The following is an 11,797-nucleotide window of genomic DNA, read 5'->3' on the forward strand; positions in this document are numbered from 1 at the left end:
CCATCAGCAGTGTATGAGAGTTCCAACTTTGCAATATCTTCAACAAAACTTAATATTGTCTTTTTTATTAATAGCCATGCTAGTGGATGCAAGTAGTATTTCATTGTGGTTCTGACTTCCACTTTCTGTTGTTTTTCTTTTCTTTTTGAGACAAGAGTTTTGCTCTTGTTGCCCAGGCTGGAGTGCAATGGTGCGATCTCGGCTCACTGCAACCTCTGCCTCCCAGGTTCAAGTGATTCCCTGCCTCAGCCACCCTAGTAGCTGGGATTACAGGCATGCACCACCACACCCAGCTAATTTTTTGTATTGTTAGTTGAGTTGGGGGTTTCACTATGTTGGCCAGGCTGGTCTCAAACTCCTGACCTCAGGCAATCCACCCGCCTCAGCCTCCCAAAATGCTGGGATTACAGGTGTGAGCTACTGTACCCAGCTTGACTTGCACCTTCTTAGTGACTATGTTGAGCATCCCTTCATGATTGGCCATTTGTATATCTTTGAAGAAATGTCTATTCAAATCTTTTGTACACTTTAAAATTGTTACTTATCTTTTTATTATTGTGTTGTAGAAGTTCTTTAGATATTCTAGTTATAAGTTCCTTATCAGATATATGAATTGTAGATATTTTGTCACAATTTGTGGGTTGTCTTTTCAGTTTCTAAATGGTGTCTTGAAGCACAAGTTTTCAAATTTGATGAAATTCAATTTATCTGTTCTTTCTTTTGTTGCTTTTGTGTTGTGTGTCATATCTAAGAAACCATTGCCTAATCCAAGGTCACAAAGATTTACTCCTGATTTTTACTCCTATGATTTTTGTAGTTTTAACTCCTGCATTTAAATTTACAACCCATTTGAGTTAATTTTATGTATGATATTAGGAAGAGGTCTAGTTTCATTCTCTTGCATGTGAATAGCCAGTTGTTACAGCACTATTTGTTGAAAAGACTTTTTCACCATGGAATTGTCTTGGTACCCTTTGAAAGAAATCAGTTGACCATAAATGTGAGAGTTAATTTTCCAGACTCTCAGCTATACCACTCATCTTGATTTCTATCCTTAAAGTTAGTACTACACAGTCTTCATTACTATAGCTTTTTTTTTTAATTATGTGGACTTTCAACCAAGATTAGATTACTGTAGCTTTATACTATATTTTGAAATTTGAATTGTGAGTCCTCCAACATTGTTCTTCTTTTCCAAGATGATTTTGGCTATTTTGGGTCCTGTACATTTCCATATGAATTATAGGTTTAGCTTTTCAGTTTTTGCAAAAGGCAGCTGGGATTTTTTTATAGGAATTCCACTGAACACATAAATCTCTTTGGGTAGTATTGGCTTCTTAATATTGTCTTCTAATCCATGATCATGAGAAGTCTTTCCACTTATTTGGATTTTTTAAAAATTTATTTCACAGTGTTTTCTTATTTTATTACTCCTAAACATTCTATTCTTTTTTAAAAAATTAAAATAAATTCTTTCCAACCCCCAGTATTCAAGCATTTTATTCTTTTTGATGCTATTATAAATGAAATTGTTTTCTTATTTTCATTTTTGGGCATATTCTAAAAGAATAGAAATACAATAGATTTTGTGTATTGATTCTGCAAACTTGCTGAACTTATTTATTAGTTTGTATGTGTATGTGTATTATTTTTCTTGCGTAATTGTTCTAGTTAAAACTTCTAGTACTATGTTGAATAGAAGCAGAGAGAGTGGGCCTGGCACAGGGGCTCATTCCTCTAATCCCAGCACTTTGGGAGGCTGAGGCAGGAGGATCACTTGAACCCAGGAGTTTGAGACCAGCCTGGGCAACGTAGCAAGACCCCATCTCTACAAAAAATAAAAAAATTAGGCCGGGTGTGGTGGCTCACACCTGTAATCCCAGCACTTTGGGAGGCTGAAGTGGGCAGATCACCTGAGGTCGAGAGTTTGAGACCAGCCTGGCCAATCGGTCGAAATCTTGCTTTACTAAAAATACAAAAAAATTAGCTGGGCGTGGTGGCACATGCCTGTAATCCCAGCTACTCAGGAGGCTGAGGCACGAGAATCGCTTGTACCCGGGAGGTGGAGATTGCAGTGAGCCAAGATCACACCACTGTACTCTAGCCTGGGTGGCACAGTGAGACACTGTCTAAAAAAAAAAAATTAGCTAAGTATGATGGTGCACATCTGTAATCCTAGCTACTCAGGAGGCTAAAGTGGGAGGATTGCTGGAGCTCAGGAGTGGGAGGGTACAGTGAACCATAAGCATGCCACTGCACACTAGGCTGGGTGACAGAGCAAGACCCTGTCTCTCTGGAAAAAAAAAAGAAGTGGAGAGAGTGAACATCCTTGTCTTGTTCCCGATCTTAAAAGGAAAAAGCATACAGTCTTTCAGCATTAAATGTGAAAGTATGTTATTAGCTGGGGTTTTTTTGTAGGTGCCCTTTGTTAGGCTGAGGAAGTTCTATTTCTAATTCGTTGAATGTTTTTTTTTTTTTTTTTGAGACGGAGTTTCACTTTTGTTGCCTAGGCTGGAGTGCAGTGGTGTGATCTCTGCTCACTGCAACCTCCGCCTCCCAGGTTCAAGTGATTCTCCTGCCTCGCCCTCCCAAGTAGCTGGAATTACAGGCATGTGCCACCACACCCGGGTAATTTTTCTGTATTTAGTAGAGACGGGGTTTCACCATGTTGGCCAGTCTGGTCTCAAACTCCTGGCCTCAGGTGATCAACTTGCCTTGGCCTCCCAAAGTGCTGGGATTACAGGCGTGAGCCACGGCGCCCGGCCTGAATGTTTTTATCATGAATTTGTGTTGAATTTTGTCAAATGCTTTTTCTGCATCTATTGAGATGGTCACATGATTTTTGTTTCCCTTGTTAATATTCATTATAAAAATGACTTGTGACTAATATTACATGATATAGATAATTTTAAGAAATATAGCCTTTTTGTAGGCATTTAGTTTGCTTCCAACTTTTTGCTTTTACAAATAGCATAGCAGGGACTACATTGTTTACTTCTTCTCTAATCATTTCCTTAGAAAAAATTCCCAGTGGTGAAATTCCTGGTCTGAGGCTGTGAACATTTTCAAGACTTCTGATGTACAAGAACAACATATATAGAAAGCAAATCATAGATATTAGAACACGAAGAGATTTTTCACATGATTCAGTAAAGCTCTCTCATGTCACAGATAAGGAAACAAACTCAGAAAGACAGAGTGGCTTGCTCATAGTCACACAGAGGGTTAGTAATCATCTAATGAACACGCCAAGCTTATTGCAGGCTTTAAAATTCCTAGGATTCTTGGATTTGGCACTTTCAAGATAAAAGGACTTTGTTGAAGGTTCTGGAGTAGTTTGCTTATTAATTGAGGCTTTAGAATTGTGGAAGAACTAATCCATCTCTAAAGAATGAACCGTTTTCTTACTATATACCAAATTATGGCAAGTAATACTTTGAAATGAAAATATAACCAAAATCATCAAATTCTTAGTTAGTCCTTCCATTTTCCAAAGGACATAATACTACTTTGAAACAAAGCATCAGTACACTTTAGCTGCTGATATGTGTGGCATTCTTCCTTATTATCTTTCTGGTGTTGAAATGTATATAAGCACTCCTGAAAGTTTACGCACTGGTTCAAAATTTTGCAGAGGTTTATTACAGTTTCAGAAACTTTTTAAAACAGGCTGAAACAGATGCTTCAGGTTTCAAGTTCTGATGGTTGTTTGCTTCAGGAAAGTCCAAAAGAAATAGAATATAATTTGTTGGAAAGATGTATTGAGGGAGTGCTCTCAGGTAGGAACGGAATGAGAGTCAGGGGAAGGAGCTCAACAAATACGTGGTCTCAGCTGGAGTCAAGCTTCGCCTGCTCCCATGGGGGACTCTGGAGCATGAATTGCACCACAGAGTTGTTCTTGCCTTTTGTAGTCCCCCTTATCAGTCTGTCATTCGTTCTTCGTTGCCAGGAAGGGCTGGTGTGTAACCTCCCTGTCAAGACTGCTGTTTTGTTTTTGTTTTTGTTTTTGTTTTTGGCCAAAGGCAATTGCCCAGAGAAGGGGCAGCTGCTAGCCATTAGCAAGCAGCCCTCACAGGAGTTGGGGATGAGTGCACTGGGAAGGAGATCTGAGTGAGGCCCCAACAGTATTCACTACAACAGCCATGCAGGGGATGCATTTCTTTCGTCTGTGCTGCCTCGGGCACTTATTACTAGTGAGCTAAAAGCAAACAATACCATCATCCCACAAGTCACAACAGACACACAGCAGGATATAGTAACTCCCTAAGCAGAAGTCATAGCTATACACATAATCCCTGTACTATGCTGTGTTTTCCTTTTGGGGTCTAGAAAGCAACTGAAAAACAATTTTTCCAAGCTGTAGTGTCTACAATTTGAGTTTCTAATCTCAGGCATGACATAGTAGAAGTATTTGATGATAATACTAAGACCCCCCATTTGTGTCTCATGTACTTGATAGGTTTTCCAGTTATTCCCAAATGCTGAAAGATTTTTATAAATTTCTCTGTGTTAAAACATCAAAAGGAGCCAACAGGCTCTTGGCTTGGGATGGTGAGCTCAGTGAAGGAGGTCGAGTTTTAGCAGGGTTGGTGGGGCCAGTCTGTGTTGACTCTTATGGAAGGGGCCTCAGCCTTGGTCATTCACTCATTCTCTGCAGAAAAGAGAATGGGTGTCATCAGCTGGTGGTCCAGGAGGGTTATAGAAGAGAAGTCAATGTGGAGAAAGAAATTGGGAAGGGTGCTGGGCTGCTTCAAGTTGAAGTGTAAGGCTGATTGCAGAAGGAGGGAGCAGGTGAGCTCCTGGTACCGACACTGGGCAAGTGGATCCCACTATCCCTGTGTGTCTCTCCTGTAAGAGGAGTGATTGCTTCAGTCACACCAGCAGTATGTATGCAAGCACTCAATCATTCATCCTTCAACACATGTATTGAGCACCTTCTGTGTGCTGGACTCTGGGGAAGAAAAATCAACCCAGTCCCCTGGTCCTTGAGAAGTTTGTGTTCTGGTGGTCAAGGCAGAAAGGGAACAGATAGAAAATGTTCCTGTGGGAGACCTGCACACATGAGAGGGGAGGAAGGGGAGTAGGCAGAGGTGCACACAGGAGGGGCACTTAGTAGAGCTGTTCACAGGCTGGGCTGTCCGCCTCACACAGCATGTTGGCGGATCTCGCAGAGCACTTGATACCAAGTTCAAATGGAGTGGAAGCCGAGGTCCCCTCCACAGGGAGAAATCAGGTCCTCTGGGCCCCAGACCAGCAGAAAAAACCTGTTTCAGCCAAAGCAGACAGTGGTGATGGCCTCTCGGGATACTGTTTCTGCTCATCAGTACTTTTAAAAGTCCAATAGCCCATTTAATAAAGTTGTCCTGTTGTCTCTTACAGGGAGAAGTTGTGGAATATGTGGATGACCTCTTGGAACTGGAGGAGACCAGCTAGCCCACAGCAACCAAAGAGACTTCCTCTTGGCGTTCAGGAAACACAGATTCTTTGTCCTTTTCCCAACAGCCCAGGCTGTTGATACCTCAGAGCCTTCTCTTTACTCTCCAAAGTGAAAGGGAAGCCCCCGTCTCTCTAACTACATGTCACCAGGGGTGAGCCTGCCTTTCCCATCTTCACACCTGCCACCTCATGTTCACACCTATCTTTCTCACCTTTTTTTTGAGATGGAGTCTCGCTCTCTTGCCCAGGCTGGAGTGCAATGGCACGTTCTCAGCTCACTGCAACCTCCGCCTCTTGGGTTCAAGCAATTCTCCTGCCTCAGCCTCCCGAGTAACTGGGATTACAGGCATGTGCCACCATGCCCGGCTAATTTTGTATTTTTAGTAGAGACGGGGTTTTGCCATGTTGGCCAGGCTGGTCTCGAACTCTTGACTTCAGATGATCCATCTGCCTTGGCCTCCCACAGTGCTGGGATTACAGGCGTGAGCCACCATGCCCGGCCTCTTTCTCACCTTTACACCTGTCTTCTTATCCTCACATCTGTTTTCACACCTTCATCCCTGTCTTCCTCATGTTCACACTTGTCTTCCCCATGTTCATAGCTGCCTTTCTTACCATTTTGGTTTGAAGGGCAGTCTTCTCTGGCTTGTTTTTTTGTTTGTTGTTTTTCCCAGAAAATCAGTATTATTTTTTAAATAAGAAAAACATTCCTAGAAGATGATAATTGTGAAAACCTCCTTTGGCTTGTTTGCTTTTCCAGATTTTAGTCTCCTTTCTCCCCATCCGGGAAAGATGGTGGAAGACAAAGGCTAAATTTCTCCAGCCTCACAATGGTCTTCACTTGGTCTGACTTGTACCAATTCTAGCACCCACTGAAAAACAAGTTGAGTAGAGAGTGTAGAGTACAGAAATGTGGCTTTTGCCCCACTTTGCATCTCCAAAATTACAACGGTTAGCTGATCCCATTTGAGGACAATGCTTAGTTATAAGTCTCCAAGTTGGAAAAGGAAGAAAGCCAGAGCTGTCTAGTTTCATTCATTCTTTCAGTAAATATTTATTGAGTACCTACTGTGTGCTAGGCATTGACCTGGGAACTAGAGATACTTCACAGAATAACAGGGGAAAGTTCCCTGTGCTCATGGAGCTTACATTCTACAGGGAGAAAGCGATAGCCAATACATAGGAATAAATATATACAAGGTATCATGTAGTGATAATTGCTGTGGAGAAAAATAAAGCAGGGGAGGGAGTAAGAAATCCTGGAGATGAGGCTGCAGTTTTAAATGGGGCCTCACTGGGAATGTGACGTTGAGCAGAGACGTTAGGGAAGTGGATCCTGGACAAGGCATTCCAGGCAGAGGAACAGGATGTGCACTGCCCCAAAGTGAGAACTTGCTCTACGTGGTCAGGAAAGAGCAGGGAGACCAAGCAGAGTCGTGGGCAGGGGCAGAATGGAAGGAGAGGCGGCTGGGGAGGACAGGTGGTGGAGGGCCTTGGCTTCTGCTAAGTGAGATGGGAACCACTGGAGAGTTTGAACAGAGGAGTGCCTTGATTGATTTATATTTTGCAAGGGTCATTCTAGCTGCCGTATTGTGAAAAACTTTAGTGGACAAGGGCAGAAGGAAGAGGGAAGACCTGTTAGGAAGCTACTGCAAGGTTCCAGGCTTGGGCCTGGGCCACAGCAACAGCAGTGGTCAAATATCTAGATTTATTTTGAAAAGAGCCAATAGGATTTGCTGAGAGTTTGAATGTGGAGTGTAAGAGAAGGAAGAGTTAATGATGACATTAATGTTTTTGGCCTGAATAGCAGGAAAGATGGAGTTACCAGTTACTGAAATAGGGAAGGATGGGCTGGGTAAGTAAGGAATTTGGTGCAAAGCAGGCTGTCTGTGGTTGGAATGGGAGGTTCTGGCTGCAAATCAAAGTGGAGAGTTTTCTCAGGTCAGGTCTGCAGCAGAGCTCGAGACAGGGATCTGAATGCACTTGGTTTATTGTGGGGGGTGCTCTCAGAAGGAACCTGTGAAAGCCTTTATCAGTCATTTATTGGCCGTGAGAAGTTCTCTGGGAGTGTGGGTACATTTGAAGGCAAGTGACTTCAGTTGAGGGCAAGTCTCTGGAAAAGAGGCTGTAGGCATCTGGCAGCTACCATGCATGGTAGTGTGTTGGGGGTGAGGGTCCTGGGCACTGGCTGTATGAAGGGATCTGGCAGGGCACCACAGCGCCCCCTACTGAACCATCAGCATGTCAGTGACATTTAAAGCCATGCAGCTGGAGGGGCCATTGAGATTGTCTCTGAGTATTACTGAGAAGCAACAGAAAAGAGCCATGGATGGAGCCCTTGGGCTCTCTGGGAAATGGGAAGTCAGCCAAAGGACTGAGAAGGAGTTACCTTAAGGTCAGAGAAAACCAAGAGAGTGTGGTGTTCTGGAAGCCGAGCTTTCTTTATTCAACCTCATTCCCTTCTCCAAATAAGCCACTTGTGTAGTTGGGCCCCTCCAGGGTTGAAGGCAAGAGGAAAAAGGCACAGCGTTTGGGAAACAAGACTTTTCCTGCAATAGCCTGGGAAGGAATAAAAGGATAGAGTGTTTGGGTTTTTGTGTAATGGTGGTTAATTGGGGTGGAACACTCACACGTTATGCTTTTTCTGGGCTTCCCTTATCCCCCAGAGCACTCTACCAACCTCGGGGAACTCGGACACATCCTTCTGTTTCTCCTTCAGCTCTATCCTGCTTCCCTCATCCCTTCTGACACCACGTCCTCACTCACCTGCACAAGAATCCCTGCATCAGGTTCTCCTTTGAGGGTACCCACCCAGGACAGTCCCCTACCACTTCTGTCTTGGGCTGAAGTTGCCAACGTCCACAAAATCTGTACTCCCAGCAGGGGTGTTTGGCCCGAGGAGTCAGTGTTATTACTGGTGGATGCACCGTGTCCACAGCAGCCCCCAATCCCAGCGATGCATCAGATCTTACGTGGCTTCCTGCTGGGGGAGATGGCCTTCACCCACGGGATGCCGGGTTCTCCTTTCTTTCCTCACCCCACCCTTTACTCCACCAGAGAAACTTCCTTTTGAACTCAGTGGGGAAGAGGGTGATGAGACAGGACTAGAAAGTAGTGGGGGACCCAGCGAGTGGACGCCCTGCTCCGGGATTCCTGAGTCTGTAAATAGTGTGCCCAGCAGCTGTGAACTCCCCTTATAGCCCCGGGCTGCAGTGTCCTTCCCAGCTGTGTGAGAAAATGAAAGCCGACGTCCACAGGGACCCAGGCAGGGTTGGGTGTTGTGACTCACTCCACCTCTGTGCCCTGCAGAGGTACTGTTGGGTCCTTGTCTTGTGAGCCTGGGGTGAGCTCTCTGTACATGTTGTTGTTCCACGTATGGGTTGAGTTGGCATGGTGGGGGGTCCTCGTTCACTCTCTGAAGTTGGCCTCCTTTCACTGGGGATTGAAAAGCACCTCCGCCCCTACCCTAGTGATGTCCCCTGAGGACCCGGGTGATAGTACAGTCAGTATTGTCAGTACTTTGCTTTGATTGAAGGCTGTAGAGCTGAGTTACCAAAATTTCTATTTCAAAGGAAACCAAACCTTAAAAAAAAAAGTGGGCTGGGTCTTCCAAACCTACCATGAAACCCTGGTGTGCAGGCTGCACTCAATGACCTCAACCCAACACCTCCCTGAGTGTGTTTCTTGGAAGAGCCTAGAAGATTCCTGGATGGAGACCCCATTGGTTCAGCCTCAGTCTGGCCCGTCTTGGAAAAAACAAACACATTTGTAAGCTTTGTGGGAGCTTCCAGGCCTGTTCTAAGATGCCTCGCTTGTCCTTTGACCCATCAGCATGGAGCTCAGTGGTTGCTGTTTGGTTCTGCAGGCTGGTGGGGAGGCCGCCCATCGTGGTGGGGCATCTGTCCAGCCCCATTGCCACTCAGGGCATCCAAACAGGAGGCACCCGCTGGGAAGGGTCTAAAGATACTCCTTGTGGCCACTGCTACTGTTCACACTTGACTTGTGGAGAAGCGAAGGGCTGAGGGGAGGTTTGTGTACACCCATGTATTTAAAAGTGACTGACTGACTGAAATGAGCACATACCGACATATGCAACATACTAATACCTTCCTGATTTTTGAGACTTTCTAATTACTACAACTAACCTGTTGTGCTCACCTCTGGAATTCAGAAAGAGAGCCACTGCGAGCACTGACCACAAGGGCTGCCTTAGGAAGGAAATGTGTGCTTTCAGGAGTTCTTATTAGGGGGATTTTAAGAGCACAAAAATTTTATTGAACCCACCTTAGTGGCAAACAGAAAATGATTTGTTAGATTGTCAGTTGGAAGGGGTTTATTATGACTGCTGGTGAAATAAACAGTGACCAGTTTCTGCCAACATTTATGGAAATAACGTTTCTAGGTTTTAAATGTGAGCCGTAAACTGAAGCTACTTCAGTTAAAAAAAAAAATCAATACTTAAACTGTAGGGAAAAGGTGGATTGGTGCCAGAGAAAACATTATTTAATAGTGTCAGAACATGGAACTGCAACACAGTTTGTAGCAAGGCACTGAGAAAAACCCACAACTAATCCTTCATCGCAGCTGTCTGAACTCTTGATCATCTGCCATCCCCCAAACAGTGACTTCTTTTTTTCTGGTGACTCCAGGCCTGAATGACCTAGTGTGGAGAGTTTAAACTATGTACAAGGGAGGAAAGGAAAAAAGGAAAGGAACCTTAAGTAAGCCTCAGCCAAAGGTTTTATGCATTGGACTTCCTGTGCCTGCCCCCAGGGGCAAGACTGATCCCCATGCCTGTGCCCATGACATCTCCCTGAAAGAGAAGACACCATGACAGCCCGGCTTTGCCTTGACTGACCCACTGCTACCCCAGAAATAAGAATCAAGAGCAGCTATTGTTATCCTTAGAGTGTTTTCCGTCTAGGGCCGGCTCGTGAACAGCCACATATCCTTGCACCTGACACTGTCCCCACACAAATAGCTGGCTTTCGTTGCTTGTTGGATGAATGAGTGAGTTGGCTCTATATCCCCTTGGAGCTGGCAGGTAAGATATTAGTGCCTCATTTTACAAGAAGAGAATAGGAAGGAATTAAGCAATTTGGCCAACAGATACAAGATAGATTCCAGAGTTTTATCTCCCACTTTAGGGTGGCAGCCAGTAGGCCAAACTCCAAAGACCGTTGCTGATGTCTTTTTCTGCCTCCCCTCTTTGGGTTAGTGTGGTATGTACAAGCTCACTCTTGTTGAAAATTAGAAAATAGTTGAAAACAAAAGGTTTTTGTTTTTCTTTTTAAATCACATTAAATGTTTTACATTGCTTATTCTCTATTTTCTCTTCTATCCACTGGACAGGGATGTCTTCACCACATTCTAGAAGCTATGTTGTAATGAGCTCTGTTTTCTCAGGTCTGTGAAATTTCTGACATTCATCTAACAAAGTAGAAACTTCAAGCCGGGGACTCCTGGATCTCATGCAAGAGGAGTGGTCCTTGCTCGCCATGAGCCAAGAGCTGGCTGAGGTCCTGTCAGGCAGTAGAGGCTCATGCCTCTCCCCCGGAAGATTGTCTTTCAGAGGGGATCTGGAATCCCACTAGGAAAAACATTTGGAATCTGTTTCAAACAGGGACACAAAGCATCTTCAGGCACGACTGTCAACAGCAACTATGCTCCATGCATGCCACTAAAGGGCAGGCAGGAAAAAGAAGAGTAGAAGGAAGCAGGTGGAAAGAGTGAGGGACCAGCCAGCACAAAAAGAAGTCCACGTTATGGAGAGTTGATACAGCTGTCTGAAGAAGAGGTGGAGGACATGGAGGTCAGCCCAAGAATTCCAGAGGTTATGGTGAAAAAATCTGGACTGAGGAGGAGAGGAGGTGTAGGGAATAAGAGTTGAGTGTTGATGGATGTCTTAGGTCAGGATCCTTTGAAGCAAGGGAAGTGATGGGGTGCTCTCAAGAGAAGGGGTGTGAGAGAAGCAGGAAGGAGCCAGTAAGGATGTGTCTTCAGTTGGAGACTGACTTCAGCTTGATCTCATGGGAGCTCTGGATCATGAATCATATCGGAGTTGGTCCCACCTTGAGGAAAGGAGGCCAGCCTTTTGCATTCCCATGACAGCTGGTCATTGGTTACAAGCTGCCCTAGCAGAGTATAAGGTGGTCTAACTTCCTGGGTGAGGGAACTCTCAATAGGCCAAGGGCAATTCTCTGCGTTGGAAGGGTACACTTACGTGCTTATGAGCATTTTAACAGCCAACACTCAGGGCAGCTGGAAGACAGGTTCACCTATCTAGCAAAGGGGACCTGGGAGGGGCATCAACAATGTCCACAACATTGGAAGGCTTGGGAGGCATGGATCTGTGGTGGTC

At 44.7% G+C, this 11,797-nt stretch overlaps 1 protein-coding gene across 1 annotated transcript in view; it reads left to right on the forward strand.

Moving 5' to 3' along the window:
- Positions 1-6,152, forward strand: part of CRTAP (cartilage associated protein) — a 30,475-nt gene extending 24,323 nt beyond the window's left edge. The window contains exon 7 of the mRNA XM_003826304.6: positions 5,380-6,152. Coding sequence (XP_003826352.4) covers positions 5,380-5,433 — 54 coding nt within the window. The 3' untranslated portion in view covers positions 5,434-6,152. The remainder of the gene's footprint in view (positions 1-5,379) is intronic.
- The last annotated feature ends 5,645 nt before the right edge of the window (positions 6,153-11,797 follow it).

This window comes from Pan paniscus, chromosome 2 (assembly GCF_029289425.2).
Source record: "Pan paniscus chromosome 2, NHGRI_mPanPan1-v2.0_pri, whole genome shotgun sequence".
NCBI classification, from domain to species: domain Eukaryota; kingdom Metazoa; phylum Chordata; class Mammalia; order Primates; family Hominidae; genus Pan; species Pan paniscus.